Raw genomic sequence first — 23,490 nt, forward strand, 5'->3', positions numbered from 1 at the left:
TATATATATATATATATATATATATATAAAATTTAATCATTTTTTTGATACAAACATCAACTGCAAAAGACACATACAACAAAAACCACAATAACAATAATAACATACCTATGACTACACCTTTTTTAACAATATTTTCTCACGTCTCTCTCCTCCCCACTTCCTACCACTATCCGCCTTATTGCTTAAATATTTGTTCCAGATTTCTTCATATTTATCCATTCTTATTTTGCGTCGACATGCAATTCATTCGTATGTAGCTAATCTGTCCATATTATCAATCCATGTGCTCAATGAAACACAGCAGTCAGTCTTATAAAAAACACAGAAGTTTATTGTTCATACTTGTTTTATACAACATTTAAGTTTCTACATTTGTCATAATTCTTTTTTTTTTAAGTCTGACATACCTTGGAATAAAAAAACAATACACATTTAGCAGCAAAACCAGTATCTACCAGGTCATTCACAGGCATTTCAAGTACAAAACTATCCACTTAGCATTAGTGGGAAATGGAAGCATATTACTCCCAAACATAATTAAAACATGTAAACAAATTAAATAAGTTTTTTAAAAAGCCTCACACAAATAGTAACTCCACCTACATCGTTGAACCTTTAACAGAGCACCCAAGGCATTATTAACAGTTTGCACATGCAATAGTGATGAGGCATGATTAACTGCAAGTTCTAGGCAGGGTGAGGTTCCACTTCCACAGCTAATGTCGTTTGCCCTCCCCTTACTTCAAAGTTGATTGCAATTAGAGAGACTTAAGAGATGCACATTCAGCTCAAGTGCAACATCAAGCAACAAGACACAGATCAAACCCCGCAGAGTAAGCCTTCATATAAAATCATCTCAAATATTGTTGTGGTTGGTATCCGCCTGTCTCGAGAGACAATGGAGGAGTGTCTCTTTTTGAAATGGGGGCAGTTCACATGTTCAGCTGTCATCATGCAGTAAGCCACTGCGGGGTAAGATTGTGAGTGATGGACATGCGTATGTAAAATTATTCCTTTAGAGCTTGATCAAAGGGGGCAGGGGGACAAATTGAGGAACTTTCAATACGGTATGAGAGATTATTAGACAGCATTGCTATCTATCATTTTTTTTTATTCCATTCTCTCTCCAATGATCTTGCAGTTGTGTGTTTGAGGATCATCCCATTTATTCTCACAACAGCCCTGTGAAGATAAGTTTGGAGAGAGAGACTGGGCTCACCTCACCCATTGTGCTTCATGGGTGAGCACAGATTTGAAGTGAGATTCCCTGCAATCCAAGTCATACACACACACACACACACACACACACACACACACACACCCCACCCTGGCTCAACTGTACATGGGCAAAATGAGGCTACCCTGGAGCCAATATCATACCTGTAGGCATTAGCTGTTTGGGAAAATAATAAAGCGCGAAGAAGTTGGCGGCACTACTTTGCTTCCCTGGCACTTCTTGCTGGACATTGGCTGATAGATATAGAAAGGCATGAAAATAAATCCAGGGTATCCCTCTTCCAGGCAAAAATGCACCGTCAGTTTTCCATCTGAACATGTCTCATGGTGAATAAGAATTACTAGAATTCCACTACAGGGAAATTTATTGAATTTGATTTCTTATGCTATGAACTAGACTATGCCCAAAAGCACACATGACTCATACCAGCCCTGCAAATCACATCTGAAACCTCCCTTCTGCCTACTACAACCGTGCTTGAACTTCTCCCACTCTTGATTCTAGAGAAATGACAGTGATGCACCACTCAGTTCCTGGGAAGCGCAAAGTACCAGGAAAGGATTTTTTTGCTGTGATCTCACCTAGCACTTTAAGGACCAACAGTCGCAACTGCAACTGCATCCACACACCCTTTGTCCTGAGAAGTGAAGGTAGTCGCTACCTCTTGCAGCCTTAATGGAGCTACATCAATCTTTCCCAGGTACAGAAAGGGTACTGTGGCATTCTTTCTGCCTCAAGGAGGCAGCTGGATGAGAAGTGCAATACCTAAGGGTGTTTATTGCATCTCTAATTGAGGAAGAATAGCTCCGATCCCAGCCATTCTGGGGACTCTGTTCTCTCCTTGCTATTGAGGTCCATGAGCAAGATGCCACTTGCATGAAGCTCTCTGTAGGCCTGTGGAGACTGCTATTTATCAGGCAGAGATCCCAGCATGAGATCCCAGCACATATGCACCCCATACCTAGTGCCTCACCACAGGGAAGGGGTCACATCTGATTCAAACCGTGTTGCAAGGGTTTCTTCTTTTCTCTCCCTGCACCCCAAATGCTGCATCCAAATCTCACATTTTTTTCCAAGAATCGGTCCGAGGGGTCACAGAGATCCCAATGGTTAAATAAAGATGTCACAGTCTAGATCAGATGCTCCTCTCCCTATTACAAAAGGGTTCGAGGTGGCAGATTCAAGCTTACCACTTGAGCTCTCCCCACAGTAACGTCTGAGGACCAAGCTACACAGGCAGATCTGTGCCTTTAAATGCAAGTCTGCCCCATCATCTGTGCCCCAGAAGTCCATAGAGCTTCAGGGATTGCAATGAGAGCACCAGCGCCTCCCCTTTGCTTAGATTGTGCCACTGTAACACCACCCCAGATTGTTCCTTAATTATCTAATGGGACCAGCTACTTCCAAAGATCTAAATGTTTATAAATCTTAGGGAAGCTATTGCTTTTTTCAAGATGGTGTACATGTCAAATGGCCAAAGAAGAAGAATGGGAGCCAATTATTTTGCTCCCATTCAGCCATGTTTTGAGGTTCTGAAAATACATCAAGAAGGAACGGTGATTTCCTCCCTACGAATTTTGTACAGTTTCTGCATGAGGAGCTGCCCCTCCCCTGATAGGAAGATACAATGGTTTGACAATGTGGATAAAAATTCAATTTAATTAACTTCAGAGGATAAACTCTGTGGCTAAGAGCTGTCTTGCAAGTTCAGTCACAGTCACAAATGCTTTAGAACTGCATTTGCTAAATCAAGGCATCCTCTATGGACATATTTCATGGAGCTTCACTGTGCTAGTGTGGCTTGCTAATCAAATAAAGATGTAGGAATTTGGAATGCTTTGCACATTACTAATCTGTAGTTCAAGGCATGGAATAAAAAGCAAATATCAATAAGCTCAGCATATTCCTGAGAGTCTTAAAATTGAGAAGATTGCTTAATTGGCACTCCCCTACTGCTAACAGAAATATGCCAATTAAAAGGATTCTGCTATACTCATTAAGGGATTAGAGAGCATTAATGTCATACTAACCCTCTGCTACATTATCTTTATTCTGTTCCTCTAAGAGTAGCTAAAAAATAAAACAGGTGATCCTGAAATTATAGCTCCTCCAAACTATATAATGTACTTTCTATGTTACACAACTTCACAATGCAATGAACTAATACATAGGTTAAAACCGTACCAGATCAGATTTCATTAAGACGTTAACACACAGTAAAATCTTGTAACCTAACATAACTCATACAATCCAGTCTAACTAAAAAGAAGCTGCCATTTTTGCATTCAAATTCAAACACTTGAAGAGGAAAACATTAGGATTTTAAACAGGCCAAGATATATTTAGAAATTTTAAAACACCTTTCAAATTTATACACACCCTCAGTTTCAGTTTAAGCTTATTGTTCTGGGGCGGGGAAATCAATTTTATCTGAAAATGTGTGTTCATTTCCTCTACCTAGTTTCTGCTTGCAATGCAGAATCTCTTTTCCTGCAGATATGAATGTGTGTTGCTTTCTACAATTCAGACATAGATCACAGAATGGTAGGGTTGTTATCTAAATGTTATTATCTAAAATACTAAAGAAAGAAGTTTCTCTCCCATCCGTCAATGAGGAGTGAATTCTGATGCTGTCATTTTAGAATACAACAGAAAACATTAACAGCCCAAACTGGCATTGGGGGTCTTCAAATGTCTAAGAACAGTGGACTTGACTACTGTCTCAGCCCAGCACTTACGCGTACACAGCTACCTCATATTCAGGATTACTATTGCACAAACAAAACCAGGAAAATAAAGAGAATATATCTAAGAAATGTAAGTCTAAGAGATACTTGTTCACTGTGCTAATAAAGCAATAAAAGGTTGTTGTTGTTTTTTAAATGAAAGACTAGAAGATTCTGCATATGCTTAAATTACCAGGTAAGCCCAGCTACAGAACCTGGGAAATCCTGACTGACTAGAACTGTAGTACAGTGCCCTGGGGGAATGGGCAAGGGAATGAGTTTTATTACAGGTCGCTCCCACAGGGATTTCAAATCGCATCTGACACTGCACAATTCACCTGACTTTGGAAGCACTATGGGAAACGCCTTACAAACTCTAGCTGTGTGTCACTTGGGCAGGGGAGGGTTAAAGCTAGAGGAAGGGGGCAAGAACAAAAGAGCTTCACAGGAGGATGGGGTAGTAAACAAGCAGGCCTACAGGTACTTTATTTTCTTTAAACTCTTTTGTAAGACCATTCATGAAGAGACATTCCTATTACTGTGAGGGTCTAGAGACTGGTCCCATAGACTTCTATGGGCAGAGGCCAACAGCATCTGTGGTTAATACTGACAACACAAGGAATAATTTTATTCTCCTCAAGTTAAGTGCCTGCTCAAAAACCTGTCGTAAATTTGAGATAGGATATTTGAAATGCAATCTGGGGGAGATGTATGTGTTGAGTTATTAAAGATCATACATATTTTGGGGGGGGGGGGAGAACAGTTTAAGTCTATCAGAAGGTTCTCCATCATTAAAAAAACAACCCTGCTGATTTGTATCTTTGTTGAGGAATCTCTTTACACACTGGCGATGTCAAGCAGAGCACAATTTGGGGACAGGATGCTATAATCTCAATCACCTGGCTGTGTGTTGAAAATAAATATGTTAACACTTCAGGAACTCTGGTGAAAGACAGACAGTGAACATGGCCAACACTCCCTTTGCCCCCGTAATTCGGAGAAAACCAAGCATCAGTCCTACACCTGCGAATGAAAACAGATTCTAGGCTCAAGCATCTCTTTGACCAACTTCTGCCTAGGAGCAGGAATGGGTTTGTCGCTATTATCAACCTGAATTGGCAGGATTTTCACTGTCAGCGAAGGTACCTTTCTGCCAAGGAGTTGGTCTGCGGGGAGCTGCAATAGGTTGTTTGAAGTGAGGAACAGAAGACGAGATGGAATCAGGAGAACTGTTCTTATGAGAATTATTCCAGATGTTTTCCTTGCCCAATTGATCTGGCATTGTCTGTGCTCCTGTGGTATATGGCGGCTTATCAGATGGTGGAAGGGGTGCTCTTCTCTTCTTGCCCTTCCCTTCACTAGGGCTTATGGCCTCTTCTTTTGCTCCTGGAAGCAGGCTTTTCTGCACAAGCATGTGGTGAGAACCGTCAAACATGGCTGCCCATGAAGGTGGCAAATGTTCTTGTTGGCCAATCGGCAGCTCCCCATTGACTTCCTCAACTTTTCGTTGCACTGTATCAGGGAACGCTTCGTGTTTTACTGGGGAATCAATGCCTATCACATTTTAAAAGACAATATAAAATTCTTATTACATTGATACTTAGCTGCATTGTTGAGCCCAGTGTTTAAACCTTACCACGACGATATAAAAACATGCACTCCTTTATGGAAAACAAGACCCTAAAATTGTCCTGGGCAGCAGAAAGTCCTGTACTTTTACACATCAACAAAACACACACCATAATATTATGAACGCAGCCAATTATGGCTTTACTGTTCACTGTACAGCAGGCTTCATTAGGTGGAATACTTTACCTTGTAACATCAGCAGCAGGAGGTTAAACTATTGTGGATCTTCATTAATTTTTACTGAATTCTTAGCACTGTCCAGGGAGCAAGGAGATTATATTGAATGCCAGTGCCTACCCAAGAACCTCCTTTCATTTTGAAGAGTATAAATGTGGTTTATTACTCGTTTTCTTTAAAAACTACAATGCAACTTTCATGCTGTACCTCCATATTTGACTCTTGATTTACTTGTGGCCACTTAAAACACTGTTCAAATATTAGTCTGCTTCTAGACTGTTTCAATGCACAGCACAGTAATCAATATAACCATTTTTACAGCCTCAAGGGCAGGGGGTCAACAAACTGTTGCTGGGCTTGGGAGCAAACCATTATTTTCTACTGCTAGTCAGCTGCAAAGTCAATTTTATTCATAACATGTCCTAGAAGAGTCAGGTAATTTTAGACTGATCAGAAAGATGGTTCCAATCCTCTTACCAGCAGAGGCAAATGGGGTGTTCTTATAATATAGCTGGAACAGAAGCATCCAGAAACAATAATACTACTTCACATGTATATAACAACCCAAATGAGGGATCAGACAATGGGAGAGAATGCCTTGCCTACAACACCCCAGTGAGGATTCGAATGATAAGAAAGGAGATTCCAACTAAACATTAGGAAGAACTTTCTAGCATTAAGAGCTGTTCACCAGTGGAACAGTTTACCTTAGAAGGTGGTGGATCCTCCTTCACTGGAAGTTTTTAAACAGAGATTGGATGGCCATCTGTCTGGGATTCTTTACCTGTGATTTCTGCATTGAGGAGTTTGGACCAGACGGCCCTTGGGATCCCCTCCAACTCTACAACTCTGTGATTGTATGAGTGAAGGCGGACTTGGAATTCAAACCAGGAACCCCCAATTTATTGCACAGCATCTTAGCCACTCTGCTTGGTCAAGATGGATCTTACCAGTCGAAACATTATACATAGTAAACTAGAGAACAAGAAATTTACCAAACTGCAGATATCATGCAAAATTATCAGTTACTGCCAAACAGTTATCCAGCCTAAGAACAACAGGACTTACTGTCAGTTAATTGTGCACAGGGTTGAACTGAGTGGGGCAGCCCTGTGTGCAGCCACAAAATCTGCTCCCAAGGTTTGGAGAACCCCATGAGAACAGATTTTGGAAACATGTAGAGGGCTCAGGTGGGGGAAAAAGGTTGGATTCCTCCTTCACTGGGGGGGGGGGATGAGAGTTATGCAAGAACAGAAATTGATTCAACCTCCACACAGATTATAAAACAGAGGCACAATAGGTTGTGTCCAGTGTTGCTTCAAATACCCTGCTATCTCCCACTTACTCATATCTTGGTAAACTGAAGTAGCCTCTTTCGTCAAGAACAATGGTGGTTTCCGTGGTGACATAATCTCAATTTTCATGAATTCTTCACAACAGTGTTTCCACTGGCCTAAAAGGAAATCAGAAAGCAATGAGAGGAAGTCAAAATACTCCACTTTTTGTAATTTTATCTGGTTAATAATGCCCCAAATCGGGAACTGTTTCATAAATGCTGCATTAACTCTTTCACAATTACTCCAGATTGCTAGCTGACGAAGATCTGGACGCTTCCAATAATGCCATAATCTCTCAAGCAAGTACTATACCTTTGCAGTGGCAAAATAAGCTAGGATTTCTCAGGCTTCCAACATGGGAACAAGACAATCAATTCTCACAGCATGACCAAGTCCCAATCTTTACAATTTATACCTTAATACTGTTACTGTCAGATATTTCAGCTTGACATAAATATTCATTTATTTTATTGCAAATCACTGTGATGGAAGGGGAAGAAGAGGCGCACTGAAACCTCAGTAGAAGGCTCTGCTCAGCAGTATAAACAGTTATGAGATGTATTTGGGGGAGGGAGGAACACATAGGAAACTTTTATACCACCCCGCTGAAACATTTCCCCAATAGATGGTTTCCCAATTGTCTTCTTTCCAAGCCTCCAGAATATCAAGGGAATAAAGCAATGAAGGATCAGATTATCAAAGTTAAAAGATTTCCTGCTCTTCCTCTGAAGAACATACTACCTAATGTGCTGGAGAACAGAGAGCTTTTTTATTTTATTCTACTTGCAAATGACAGGATTGTTATGCAATGTGAGTTCAAAATGTTCAGTGCATTCTTTGAACATACATAGGCACTCCTGTACAAAAGGAGACGGTGCTACTTACTGAAGTCATAGAAGTGCTGCCAGAAAGCTTCCATCCAGTTATAAAGGTCTTCCCGGCTTTCAACTGCAAAAATCTGAGTCACAGTTTCACCAGCCTCAGGGTTGATAACAGAAAAGTTATTGGAGTTTATCGGGGTATCTTTATCCACAGCACGAATTCTGGTTTCCTAAATGTTATATAAATACAGAGTGAAACTATAATGTTCTCTCTCTCTCTCTCTCTCTCTCTCTCTCTCTCACACACACACACACACACAACTTTAATCAAATAGAAAAATCATAGGTTACTTGACAGTTGTCAGCTAGGTACTATTTAGTTCCATGACTGCAATTTTCAAGGTGATGTTATATGGAAATTAATTCTGCTTAAAGAAGAACTCAAATTAAAAAGGTATGCATTAAAGTAGGCATATTTAGAACATATTTCATAATGGGCAGGAGGAGACATCATTTGGATGGTTCTAAACGGGATTGCTTTTTAGATTGCTGAGATTCAGAAAATTGAGGCATATTTCACATCAGTTAAATTAAGAGAGTAAGAGAAATCATTCGGTATCAATTAAAGTGATATCTGTTGCTGACCTGATTGAATTATCATATGGACAAACTTTTCCCAAGTAACCTGTACGATGTTCCCATCTACTCACTGGCATATCCTTGAACTACTCTGTCTTCATGTCTTGTACTTGTTAAGAACACCAATACCAGTTTCACCTCCTGAACTGGCTTCAGCACTATTTTAAACATATATTTGCAGCAACAATGGAGAAACTGGAGCTCTTTAAACTGCCCAGTACACCTACAGTCTAACTGCATTGTTGCAACCAAATTTTCTGTGATTTCCTAAAGTCTGTCAACCAAGAGATTTTGAGATGTCAATTAGAGCTCCTCTTCCCCCCTTCTTTGCAATCAGTTACATTTTGCAATGACAGATTTATTCAAGAGAAACTGACCAAATTCAAAGAGGTACATAAACTGAGTAGTATCCAGAGAAGCATTGGGGGGGGCGGGGAGAGTCCATTTGCACAGTTAAGTTTACTGCTTTATCCATTTCTTCCGCAGCTCATTCCATCGCCTGAAAAGCCACTCTTGAGGATGTGAGTAGAGCAGGGGCAGCTCCGTTTGCACTCTGGATTTCAGTCACTGTTTAGAGCAGGAGTGGCTAACCTGTAGCCCTCCAGATGCTGCTGAACTACAACTCCTATCATCCCCAACCATTGCCCATACTGGAGTCTGACAACACTTGGAGGGTCACAGATTGTTTAAAGCTATAAAACATTTTCCCACAGAAGTTACCCTGCTTGCCTGGACACATTTTCCATTACCCGCTCCTTTACAACTGGAACACCATCTGTGATAATGCTCTTTACAATGTACTACAAGAACTGTTTGCTCCCACTTGGACCTGCCCAGGTGTTCTCCAAGGGTTCCATTGTGAGTTCTCCTACTGTCAGAGGCAAGGCAGGTGGGGCCTTTCAGTGATTCGCCTCCATCTTCAGAGTGCCTCTCTTGGCATATTGCCTGGCAGTTCCTATTGCTCTTTCAGTACCAGGTAAAATATCTTTTTATGTATGCAGGCTTTTTAGATGTTGTTTGAACTAGCAGCTTTTACTTGTACTTGGCTCTGGTTTTGCTATTTTACCATTAGTTAGTGTATTTCTGGTTACAATATTTTTTAATCTTTGATCTGTGAGCTGCTCTGGGAATAGCTGTGTGGTGGCACAGATGAAGGCTAAAATAGAATTACCTGAATTAAAAAAACAACCCACCACCCTAGTCATGCAGGTGAGAGCTGATAATATGGACCCCAACCCTGGAGTCTGCATTGATTTTGTGGTCTGGGCCAACATGATCAGACCTTGCCCACGCAGCTGGGCCATTTAAACATTAGCCAAGATTCTCACAGAAAGGCAGTGCTCTTATGCAGCCAGTGTGACCTTCACATTCAGTTAAGAACACACCTTTAAAAGACAACTCCTGCAGCCAAGCTGGTGCCAACTATATTGCTCTACTTTCCTTTGGACCACATCAGTGAGGGTGAGGGGTGGGTCTTGTCACATGGGCAGGCCAGGACCTCCAAGCACACTGCTCAGGCTTACACCCCAGGGAGTTCACTTCAGTGCTGCTAATGCACGGTTGGACTTCACCCCCAGGGGCACACTCCATTGTCTCTTGAGACGCACGAATGCCAACAATAGTTATTCTGATTAAGTGATGCATGCTTTGAGACCTATTTAAAATTAGGTTGCAATTCCACAAATGGTTTCATGTGCCCAATACCCCATTGATTGCAATCAAATTTACCACATTGAATTGAACAAGACTGCAACCTAATTATCTCAGCCACATACAATTTTTTTTTTTTGGTAATTCATGTCATCCAACTATCTCACCATTGCAAAACAAAAATAAACCTTCTTCACAAGAAAACAGACGTTAAACCCATCTCTTTATAAAGCCAAGAAACCTACTACTGTAGTTATATAGACAGGAGGACTTCTCTGTTCTTATTTAATCCCATTTCACTTCAAACACACATCTACACATCCCCTTTTCTGTGGAATGTCTGTCAGTTCACACCAGTAAAGATTAAATATGTAACTAGGAAAAGTAAGTCGCATATATTGTCATGGGGGTAGGGGTGCGGAATTCCAGGGCTGACAAGTCTTTGAAAAATCTGCAAAATATTATTGATGGGGTACATTTTAAAAAATACCGGAGGAGCTGTTTGAAATACAAACACAGCTGTTTGTAGCATATCTGATGAATTTGCTCATTTAAATTTTTCATTCTAAAAATAGGAGATTAAGTAATTCATCCATAAATGCTGTGTCCTATTAATGCAGGTAACCATAGATACCAGTATAAAATTAAGTCAAATAGATTTACATTTGACAGGTTAGAACTTGAAGCAACCCAGTGACATAAGTTCATTTAGTGTTTGCTATGTATCTTATGCCGCAAATGCATTTATAAAACAAAAGTGATTCTCAAGTAAGAGACATTTTATACTTCATTTGATTATTTAAGTGATGGAAGATGCTAACTTCAGCAGTAATAGGTCGGTATGTTTCTGAAGCGGTAATACATTATGCAACAGATGGGATGTATCCAAGGAACTGCATATTAAGCATGCTATTTAAAGTGCCCACAAGCTCTCTCCAGCATAACATGCAGGTCTAAATGTACTGTCAGTCCTTTGACACAGTACTGTCCCCACTTTTGACTAAGAAATAGTGAATACACTTGTCTCCCAGAGACTAAACAAACAGCTTAAGGTGTGGCAGTGTATGCTAGGTCTTTCAATTAAGTGGAGACTGAGGTTGCAATCCTAAACTCACTGACTGGGGAGTAAGCCCCATTGAACAAAGTGGACTTGCTTCTGAAGAAACGTGAATAGATTTGATCAACCAGTACTATGCAAAATTTATGGAAGTCAATAACTTGTTAGCTCCTTGGATTAAACATCTTGAAAGATGTTGCTCAATCTATAGTTTAGTTATCTGTCCTCACATGGTTCACTCAGGCAGGATATTCTAGCACAGAGGTTTCCAATTATACCACCTCAGTACTGGAAAGTTGCTGTGTTCAAGTCCTACCATTCACACTTACCTAGCAGTAGTATGGGTGCTGCTTCCCTGAAACCTCTTCCTATAGCACTTTAGGACAGGTTGAATATAGAAACCACACGAGTGAACCAACTGCACAGTTCTTTCCCACAATTAGTGAAGGAAGGAAGCATGCATGTAGTGTGCCCCATTCCTATCTAAATCATCTCTCCTAGATACACATGAATAGATATGTATGATGCCTTCCAGTATCCTGTTGGTTACTGGTGTATGAGAAAAAGAAAAAGAAAAAGAAAAAGAAAAAGAAAAAGAAAAAGAAAAAGAAAAAGAAAAAGAAAAAGAAAAAGAAAGAAAGAAAGAAAGAAAGAAAGAAAGAAAGAAAGAAAGAACTGAGCCAAAAACTAGGTTTTAAATTCTGTACTTAAGCATATGTGACATGGAGACAGTAGAGAATCTTCCTCATTTGTCTTTTGCATATACTTTTATCAGTGGTTCCCAACCTTTTTTTTGCCATGCCCCACCTAAGCATCTCCAAAATCCTGACACACACACCCCGGTGATATATAACTCTTATTATTCCAAAAGTGAACTCCTGTTCACGTGGAGGAAGCCTAAAAGGCCATTTAATGTTAATAACTCATTCTCAAATTGTCGCCCTTAAAAATCAAATTGCCCCCCCCCCCCGTGGGGCATGTTCCCTACATTGGGAACCATGGATTTATATAAAATATTTGGAGCCTTTATGACAGGGGGCACTCTCCCCATGGATCAAAAAAGCAAAACTTGTATATGGCTGTACTATCAACGACCTAAAAAGCATCTTTGCATTAGTAGCAGAAAAAACACAAAACGAACTGTCAAAAAGAGCTGCAGTTATTGGTAACTGAGGTTCCAATTAGAGACTCAGAAACTGTGCCCCTGAAGCTTTCATGCAATGCTACCCTTAGCTCCCACACCTGGTATGGAAGGAACTCCATCACCTGAGACACAAATAGCATTTCCAGTTCAGCTTAACAACATACAAAAGGAGCACTGTAACTTAGCTTGAGTAGCAGATGTTATATTTTACCTTGTTGACAGAAACTGTCAAAGTCGGCTCCACTTTAGCTTCTATTTCTTCTGGTGTCAATAACAAAGGAGTTTGCCACCTCTCAGTACACAGTATAGTTTCCTCCATCCAGTCACATTCCCTATCTTTTGCTGTAAGAAAGCAAACACGTTTAGCATAAGTTTTACTTCCCAACGAACTATATTTTCTTGGGGGAATAATGAATGGTACACAATATGCATTAAGAAGAGACCTCTCAGCTGCTCAGATTGCGGAGTTGTCCATATAATAATTTGAGAAGAAAATTTCACACAAGGGCTAAAGCAAATATCACTAAAGACTTACCTAGTCATCTCGTGATATTTCGTAATGATCTCAACAGTATCAATTATGCAAATAACTGTTTAGATGCAAATCTACCACTGTTAATGACATGATTTAGCTTTCTCTGGACTCAGCTAGAGTGGTAACGAAAAAGTGATTTACTGTATATGCATTGTATATGCAATATAACATTGTGCCACCTGATGGCGAAGTGGACTCCTGTTTTTCTCTACCTGTTTTCCCTGTTTAAATTTACAACGCTTTAAACTGAAACACTTCTTTGATGTGTCTAGATGCAGCTTCTTTCTATAAATAAATTATATATACACATTTCCATTTTATGTTATTTATCAATCAATCCAGTCTGCTCTTATGCATTGTGTATCTAAGTTCCAACATCCATTCACAAGGCATTTTAACAGCTGGAGATTACTCATTAGCTTATGTCTTAATAATTTAGGTAAAATAGCTTGTTTAAAAAAACTAGGCAACTAGGAATTTTCACAGACAATACTGAATGGCAATAAAGATGCAACAACTTTTATTCCATTAAGAGATCTTCAGAATTGAGAAGCAGTAATATCCCCCCTAAACAAAGTTAGTATAAAAACATGAGAGAGGGAAGTAAACACAAATGTTACTTGTGGCAACAAGAAGTCGTAAAAGGAACAGACACTTCTGTAAATAAGCCCATGAAACATCCATTAATTGGACATATTTAAGATTCCCAAATGGTTAAATGCCCTTGCCTACCCAATAATGTTGGGCAGCAAATTGATTCTGGGTAGAATAGGCCACTGTTTTTATAGTCACAGATATTCCTTCCTCAATTTGCCAGTCACACTTCTGCTCTGTTCACTAGAGCTCTGATTATTAAGATCAGAGAATAATCTATCTTCCCCAGTCTCCATGGGCTCCCAAGATTCTTTGCATAATAAATAATAATAATAATAATAATAATAATAACAACGACGATGATGATGATACACTCCACTGTGCAGGGGGTGAGTACAGCTGCTTCTGGGGCTAACTATATTTTTATGCATTACCTATAGGAAGGGTAATTCCGTAGTGACCACTGTAACGATTCTAAGCTTCTTTACATAGTATTTTGCGTTTTAGTCAATATTATTTAACTCTTGTTAACATTAAACTATTTGTTAGTTAACTGCCTTGATCTTCCCTACAAAAGTACTGTAATCAAGGTGCATGTTTAAATGCTTTTTTGTTATTGCATTTCAAAACATGTAACAGTTTTGCAACCTCAAGAATTTATCTGTAACTCGGGTAAATGTTTTCTTTAAAAGTATGTATCAAAACATTTTTCCATCTACAGCGATACACATAAAGAGCTAACATTTTATGTGCAAGTGTCAAGCTTATGGTGATGTTTATTGGAAACTGTGAAGAATAGGGAAATGACCTGTGTCCAACATAACATAGCACATGTTGCATGTAACAATTCATTGATATACACACAAACATAAATTCCTCCAAAGTAAGACCCTGTGCATGTGATACTGGCCAGCATCAAGTCCACATGGGAAGATGTATTATTCAAGGTAATGTACACTTAGCAATGGCAACACCCTAATGATTTGTTTCTTTTCAACCCAGTGTTTATCATTGTAGTTATCATGTCACAGAAGTCCCCATTTTTTTTTAAAAAAAAGAGGATTTCACATTAATGAATATAATACTGCATCACCTGGCTAACAAATTTTCCTTTCAATCTTCCAGTCTCAACCTCAACAATGACACAATTGCCAACTGACACCAGTAAGTCAGGGGCCATTTTTGCTTCTGCATTTTATTTTAGCATAATCATTTTCCTATAGGGATATTATTGCCCATGCTTGTGGTGTTTATTTTAAATCATGCTAAAATTCATTTACATTTTGTGTTCAAGGCTGCCTTCAACATTTTACAGGGTTGTACTGTTCCCTAGGGCGATGCAAGAGACCTTTAGCTCTTGAGGTGAATTTTTGTATCTGTGCATGTTCTAACCAATATTTTATGGCGGGGGGGATGCAGCTTCAACTTAAAAGACTGATACAATGCATTACAAGTTTGCCTAGCTAAAACTGAACATTACATTTCAATTTTTAACCTTTTGTATGTTTACATCAACCGTGTGTGTGTGTGTGTGTGTGTGTGTGTGTATAAAATAAAAATACAATTTACCTGTTGACTAAGAAATCCAGTCATCATATCCTTGGTCATGCAGTATGGTTGGGCAATTAGACGACAACACAGGCTGCCATACAATGGAAGCCAAAAAGAAGATTCCTCTAAAAAGAAAGTCATGACCATTGCATATTGTTAGATTAGTCATTACTCAATAGGAATTATTTTTTTACCAATAGTTGATTACAAGACATGGAGCAAAGACTGGAGCCAGCATTTGAATTTATTACACTACAGGATGAGATCTCCATCGCACAGGACTAGAGAGAACCAAAGAACAGTAGACCGCTTTGGACAACAAAGATTTCTTTGCCAAAAACAGCAAAGAGAAGGTCAATTGCCTAGTGCATCCAACAACATGACAAAAACAGCACAGCTGAATCCACCTTCAGTTTATCCTCTTGTTTCTTCAACATGATCTTAAGCGATCATCACCTCATCATACATTTCATTTACCAAACAAATTCTCATTCCTTCCACCTCCTCATACAAAAGTCAGCTCGAGAGTGAGTTGCTGGTCAGCTGCTGAATGTAGAAGCTGCTGAATGTAGAAGCTGACTTAGGCATCCAAAATAAAAAACAGAAGGAAAAAAGGAAGAATTTTGTGGCTTAATAAGTGTGTTAGATTGCAAGGGCACTGTTCTGCTGTACAGGAATCCGGAGTAATTTGTTATGCATGTCCACAATTGTTCTAAGACTGTGAACCAGAACTCACATGGGTTATATTTTCAGTGGCACTTTCATCCAGTATACATGACTAGAAATGCCAATATATATTTTTAAAAACACACACCATGTAAACAGGTTTCATCTACTGCAGGAGAATTATATACCGTATTTTTTGCACCATAACACTCACTTTTTTCCTCCTAGAAAGTAAGGGGAAATGTCTGTGCGTGTTATGGAGGGAATGCCTACGGGTGGCATGCCTACGGATTTTCCTCCTCTAAAAACTATGTGCGTGTTATGGTCGGGTGTGTGTTATAGAGCGAAAAATACGGTACATAAAAACACAGGGGGTGGTGGCATGGGCATTTATCTCACCTTTCCTAGTAGCATCTGTCTGCCCCATATAAATGCTGCTTTTACAACTCGTTCCAGGTTCTGGACCTCCTACTCACTTGCCTTCAACTGCAACACTGTCTACTTAGCAAAGTGGGACTTAGTTTTGAGTGAATGTGCATTGGACAGAGATTTGGGAAAATTACAAGCGGTAGTTCAGGAGGCAGGAGGGACTATCCATCAAAAGTGCAAATTCTTTCCTTCCAAATGCTGCTAAGATAGCAGGGAGAAAAGCTATCTTCATACAGTTTGTAAGGTTTGGCAGAACATGAGGCAAGGAAAACAATCGCTACATTTGAGTACTTTGAAATCAAGTTGGAATATTCTACTCATACATCATTTATCTTGTTGACTCTGAACTTACCATCTCCCACGGCAGTAAGGTTGTGGGTCCTGAAATTGTTGTTGACACTCTCCAATCCCAAAGATGTATGTGCCAGCAAATTGTATTTTGCACCCCTGGTAAAGATAGGTTTATTTCAGTATTGTGCACAAAACATCAAAGTTCAGTTAATTCAAAAGCAGCTGTATTTTTGATCTTTGCTCCATATTATATTTAAAGTACATTTTGGAAACTGTGCTCACTAGACTTGGGTGCATACATGTAGTAACATTGCTCCATTGTGTGAACTGGGTGCCCCCTTTCTGGAATGGAGTTTGGTTTCTTTAACTTCTGAAGGCCCCTGGGCCCACCACTATTTCAATTAGAAATGTATTTCTTACAGCTATAAACACTGATTGCCTTACAAGAAGCCTGTTTTTTCCTTTCACTTTGGCTGCTGTTTGAGCCCATTATACACTCCAGCTCTCCCTATATGCTGCTGCAAGGTTATAGGTTTCATCCTACTTTGCTCTGAAGGGAATTCCCCTTTTAGGAACACACTAGACATGGCTTTCAGCACATATATTTGTGTGGCATATCTGTTTTTTGATTAATAAATAGCTGGCTTGTCCGGGGATGGGGGGGCAGAGATGGGGGGCAATCAAGGCTGGAACTGTGGTGTAGGGTGGGAATCAAGGGGCCTCACACCTTCTGGTTCATTGAGAGAAAAGCTCCTGGTTACACCCAAAGGAGTTCAGACCTTCCAAGTATCTCTATTTTCCAGGGACATCCCTGATTTAGAGACGCCGTCCAGGTTTCTGATTTAATCCCGGAATGTGCAACTTTTCCTTAGGATGTCCCTATTTTCACTGGAGAAATGTTGGAGGATATGGAGTTATCCAACCCCCAAGCCGTCTGAAGGCAATCCTGTATAGGGAAGTTTTTATGTTTAATTATGGCTTTATCTATGTTGGAAGCTGCCCAGAGCGGCTGGAGCAACCCAGTAAGATGTGTGGGGTATAAACAATAAAATGATCATTATGGAATGGGATGGCCCTGTTTTCATTGGAGAAATGTTGAAGGGTATGGGAGTTTTCCTTCCATTGTAAATACTGGGCATGGAAAAAATTCTGACCAGGACTGCAGCAGGGCAAGTGTTAAAGCCCTCGCCCCATGAGACAGTCACACTCTCACACACTATTTGTCAAACAAAAAATAATTACACAACACAAACCTATTTAATAAAATAGTTTGGCCCTTGGCACCTATACATACTCCACAAATATCAGGTGGCAGCCATAGCTTATGTACAGCTTTTGGAGGTAGCTGCAGATAACAATATTATTTTTAAATAATAATAGTTAGTTAATTGACGTGTACCCCACCCTTCGTCCCAAAGGAGCCCAGGGTGGCAATCACCTTTCTATCATTGTCTAATTTTAGGTAATTATATTTGCTAACCCAATGAACATTTAAATTTCATTGCCTCCTCTCATTTGATATCCATACAAAGAGGCTGCTTTAAGTTTTAAAGTGCTTTGTGGTTTGTCTTAGCAACAGTATAATTTGGGTAACAGCTGAAAAAGCTCCACTTCCTCTGAACAGCTCAGTAATCTGTTTTTGCACCTCTAAGGTCTCCCCCTCCCACCCCAAGAGTTGTTGTCATAGGATAATGATTACATTTGTTTCACTCATTACACAGGATAAATACCATTGCAGTACAATTTCCATTAGCACATCAAGGGGAAAAATCTTTGAACAGCTGAAAACAAGGTGCTGGTTATAAATGGATTCCAACCAAAAGATTCTCAATCACTAGGCAAACACATAAAAGCCATCTGTAATTGAACATTTTTGTTCCATTTTAAATAGCTGAGTTTCTTATTACAGATGAAAATCTTTTTGTGCTGAATGTTCAAGTTAGAGATCCTTACTATTTATATAGTACAAGGTTTGCCAAAGAAAACAGACTACTTCACTATTGAAATATGTTTCATAGTAACATTTTCCATCTAAAACATGAGATTCTCTCTTTTTTTGGCTAACTTCATTGTCTCATTTCCAAAATTGTTATCAGTTGCCAATTTCTTCATCTTTCAAATTTTTATCAGTTTTCAAATTTAACAGGCTAATTAGCACTGCTAGCAATGTTTTGCCTAAATGTTTGAATTAGATTATTGCCTTAAATGGAAGTATCTTTGCAGAAACTAGCCAACCACACTTGCTTGCATTAGAATATTTTGTACTTCCAAAGCTCTTTCTACAAGATGTTTTCAAAGTGTTTTGCTATCTATACATTAAAACTTATGATTCTTTTCCTGGCTCTGTCTTCAGTAGAATGGCAGCCTGTTCTTATCAGCACATTTGATACAAAACCTCAACCACACTTACTAACAATACCATCTGCAGCATATATGTAAGTTACTCAGTTATTCCTGCTACAAAAAAGTGTGTTCCAGAATATTCCTTTAATGTGATACATCCAAGCCTTATCAGCTGATTCATTTGACCCACTTTTCCTAAATTTAAAAGCATTTTGCATATCATTAATGCTACTCATTCAGCATACAAATGCTTTCATTCATTAGGTCATAAAAAAATCATATATCATTATCTGATGCTGCGATTGCAACTATTTATTGTTATTGACATCCCTCTGTCTTGAGAGACAATGGCGTGCACCTCTGGGGGTGAAGTCAAATAACTGCGATAGCAGCACCGAAGTGAGATTCCACAGTACATGTCTGGACAGTGTGTATGGGGGTCCTGGGCTGCCCAGATGACAAGCCCCTACTCTTGGTCTGGCTGATGTGGTCCAAAGGAAAGCAGGGCAATGCATTTGGCACCAGCTTGGCTGCAGGAGTTGCTGGAAGGAGGTGTATAAGGTGCTATCCAACTGTCTTAAAGAGAGACTCCATTCTGGATTTGTGTAGGATTTAGTCCTTAGCCTTTTCTTCTAAAAGTATCCCTCAATGCAGTGGAGGTTTAGGATCAGAGGTTTCCTTCTCCTAGATGGACTACCTTCCCAGGTTGCTGAGCCCCACCTGCCCCTCACTTCCCTCTACAGCATTTGCAGAAACCGCCTTCTTGACTGTTGGACCCCCTGTTGGTCTCATCCACTCAATCTGCTAAAGCCACGCAGAGGTAGTCCCTAACTCACTGAAGGCTTGAGAACTCACTATATTATACAACTATACCAGACATATAAACGTGTATAAGAATAGAGTGGCAGGATGTACCAGAGAAACACCACACAATGATACAATGAACATATCAGGATAATAGATGTCTACTAAAAGGCATAACTTTAGTTTATCCTGGTGTAGGAAACACAGGAAGCTTCCTTATACCAAGTCAGAAAATGGGTCCCTCTAATTCAGTGTTGTCTACACTGAGTGGCAGTAGCTCTGAGTGGCAGTACCTTCTGCATGCAAAGGAGACACTATCACTCCACTCCTGATGTAGCAATATTAGCATGAGTATCTGGAATGTCTGAGACTCCCCTGCACTTCCCTTTTGCTGCTCTTAGCCTCCTCTGGTGGAGATACAGGGGAACCAGCTGTGAACTATCTAGCCCGTGTTCTGATTTATATTTAAGCCAGGCTGCTGTGGACCTTGAAGTGCTGCAATAACAGCACTTAAAGTGTAGATTAGCTGTTCTTTTTTGCCCCTTAATATACATAAAGACCAAAATCAAAGTCTTTGTAACTGTGCTTGCTGACATTTATCTTATTTGAACTTGATGATGTGCTTGGTAACAAACTATCCCCCCCCCCATGTTACATGTAATTGTAAACTGATTTGGGCACAGCTTGTGATGGAAAAGCAGTGTATAAATAATCAAAATTATTCCATGACAATATTTTTGGTCTCATTAGTCCCTCCTCTTCCATCCTTTGGAGGAGGGAACCATAGATTAGTGGCAAAGCACAGGTTTTGAATGCAGAAGCTCCTAGGTTCAGTCCCTGTTATTCCCACTTAAAAGGATCAGGTACTGTAGTAGGTAATGTGAAACACTTTCTTTCCAGAGGTCCGAGAGAGCTGCTGCCAGCCAAGAAGAGACAAGACTGGACTGGATGGTCAGATAATTTGACCTAGCATAAGGTATTTGTATGTGTCCCTATTCATTCACCCCTCTCAGCCCAACATTCTGATTCAGGTGAGAAAGCAGCTCTGATAAACTGGCACAAATCAATCCCTTACTCACATCCCAGACAAATATAGGGGAAACGTGTCTTGGCTAATGGAAACAGGCATCCTGTGGACAAACTGGCAGCCCCTGGCACTTTCCTCTTTTCTAATTCGGGAAGGTGGCTGCAGCTACAGGGCTGCACATACCACTCCCCCCAGGCTAGAAGGTCAGACCAAACAATTGCAAAGATCTGATTGAACAATTGCCAAGATGTCTCTTCTGCTGCTGAGAGATAGGCAGTCCAGATGCATTATGTGCTGCGCTACACTAGAGTAGCCAAATTGCCTTATCCTGTGGCTCAGGGGACAGGCAGGAGCAGGAAAGGAAACTCCCAGGAAATTCAGATTTTTAGGAGCTGTTAAGATGTCAGTCTCTTAGCACTTGGTACATAGGCATGGACTCTATTCCCATACACTTTTAAATAAAGACCAACTGCTCCCAACCCCCCCCCCAACCCTAGGTTTAAATTAAAGAACAATTCACTCACACTACAGCTGCTTCAGCAAGCAACAAGGATTCAGGGTTGTTGTCATCCAACACAGGACTGAGTTTTTTCCCAGCAGCTTTCCCAATTGAGGTTTTCAACTTCTTTACTAGCTTCTTAGGAGTGTTTGTTATAGTTGAAGATTCTTCAGTACAGCAGCAACTGTAGACTTCAATCTTCAGCTGGAAGGCTGGGCCAGCTTCCTCACTAGAAACAATTGTTTCACAGCTTTTAGGATAAGTACAATGTTCAAACAAAAATTTAGAATACTGTAAAACAAAATTACGGCTATTTATTTATTTTATGTCTCAGCTACTCTCCAGTGAATGCCTCCCATGCCAGAGTGAAATTTAAAACAAAACAATAAATCAAAGTACAGTCACAAAACCAGATTCTAAAAACTGTTATAAAACATGTTAAAAACGCCCAGGTGTATAAAAAAATTAATTGCCTAGCACGGAAAAGGCATAAGCACTGGGGGCAAGCAAACGTCTCTGGGGAAGAAATCACAACAAGAAAAAGAAACCCTCTTTGGTGACCCTGCGTCTAACCTCAGGTGGCTTTTTCATAATGGGGAAAGGGTTCGTGAAGGCTTGTGGGGAAAAAGACAACTCTTCAACCAGCATCAGCTAATAACAAAATTAAGTGGTTTTGAACACATTCAGCAATCTGATGCTCTCCAATGGAAAAAAAATACTTTGTACAGCTAAAGAGGACAAGAATAGATGCCTAAAAATTGAACCCATTGTATGTACCCAAGTTTTCAGGCTTTAATACAAGGTCATTTGCTGAGACAATGGACACTGAATCAGGATTTCTAAACCAATGGAATTAATTAACAGCTAGAGTGATAGTTTCAATAGGTATCTGCAATGCTTTTTGCCTCCCTGAACAGATGCATCTGAACACCTGTGCATATTCATGTAAACACATGTATATAAGCATGTATATACACAGGCTACAAGCTCTAACTAAGCAGCACAGTGGGGAGAGGGGAGAGCACCAGCAGCTCCTCACCAAATGGCAAGTTCAGATCAGGTCAGTTACCCACATTTGATCACCTGAAGGCATAGCATCCAGGACCCTGTTCTGGTTTTGGCCAATCTTCCATCCTTCTATTTCCTCAAGTCTTTCAGCAATGCACAGAATTTCAAATTTTCAAATATTTTCAAATATTCCAAGCAGTATTCATAATGCAATTTCTTTAAGCCTTTGATTTGACAAGTTGAATGTTCTACTTTTCCCATTTTGCCTTCGGTGTAATAGAAGGGTTGTGTGATTGTTTTTGGATTTTTGTCTTCAGAAGATTCTTTCATTCTTTTTAAACTTGCAACTTGGTGAGGCCCTGCAACTCTACATTGATCCAGAGATACTTACAATATGGTTGCACCTTCAAAACATATATCTGTGATTGCTTTATCTACAATAAGCAAGTCTGTATCAAAAACCTGAGTTCCTGCTTTGAGTAAGCAAAATACTGAGTAACGTTGGGTTCCTGAAAAAAGAAAATCCAAAAATACTTTTAAAAGACTTGCTATATTTATTTATTTTTTTAAATTGTTTATTGCAATTAAATAAAGAATTGAAGGTGTTTACGACAACTATAATACAATAAAAATCACACAAAAACTAAAACACTTCAGCAGCTAAATATTACAGAAAATGTTTTTCCTTAGTTGTTTGCATATGCCTGGCAGGCATATTGCACAATATCAAATTATTTCTATTAAAAAAAGATAGACCAGTACAAGATGAAAATTTTATGAGGGGGGATTTATTTATTTTTTTTGCATGCAGCAGAAAGATGCAAAGGAGGGGAAGATTCAGCAGGTCACTGGATCTCGTCTTTAGTGTCCATATCTATATATTCAGCAGAACCTTTGCAGGTAAACCTTTAAGAATTTACACAATATAGCAGTTTCTATAACAAAAATGTTTATACCTGGACCAACACATTATCTTTGTTTCTTTAAAACTCATGGAAGTTATTTTTTCTGATAAACCTACTTCTTTTTTTCTTTCTTTTACAAACTCACATTAAAGAACTTGCATTAAAGAATGCACAATGAAGGATAAGAGTATTTTGCCATACTGAGCCTCTCTGACCTTACGGAAATTCAAAGTGAAATCTTTGGGGATGGGGGAAGAGACAGTTTGAAAAGACTCAGGAGTTAATCTCCATGACACAGCAAACTGCATGCCTGCACGAAGCCAAGTCAATAATCCATCCAACAGGAGACAAAGTTTCATTTAGATACATTTCAATGTTTCAATGTTTCAATGTTTCAACTAGCAGGATTACTTTCTGT

The 23,490-nt window shown here is 39.6% G+C and overlaps 1 protein-coding gene across 1 annotated transcript in view; it reads right to left on the minus strand.

Moving 5' to 3' along the window:
- Window positions 1-313: 313 nt before the first annotated feature.
- Window positions 314-23,490, minus strand: part of RTKN2 (rhotekin 2) — a 32,163-nt gene continuing 8,986 nt past the window's right edge. The window contains 10 exon segments of the mRNA XM_083502656.1: window positions 314-5,074; window positions 5,076-5,520; window positions 7,118-7,225; window positions 7,995-8,160; window positions 12,632-12,690; window positions 12,693-12,762; window positions 15,119-15,225; window positions 16,548-16,642; window positions 21,185-21,388; window positions 22,559-22,676. Coding sequence (XP_083358782.1) covers window positions 4,984-5,074; window positions 5,076-5,520; window positions 7,118-7,225; window positions 7,995-8,160; window positions 12,632-12,690; window positions 12,693-12,762; window positions 15,119-15,225; window positions 16,548-16,642; window positions 21,185-21,388; window positions 22,559-22,676 — 1,463 coding nt within the window. The 3' untranslated portion in view covers window positions 314-4,983.

This window comes from Podarcis liolepis (genome assembly GCF_965112155.1).
Source record: "Podarcis liolepis genome assembly, chromosome: 5".
In the NCBI taxonomy this organism is placed as follows: Eukaryota; Metazoa; Chordata; class Lepidosauria; order Squamata; family Lacertidae; genus Podarcis; species Podarcis liolepis.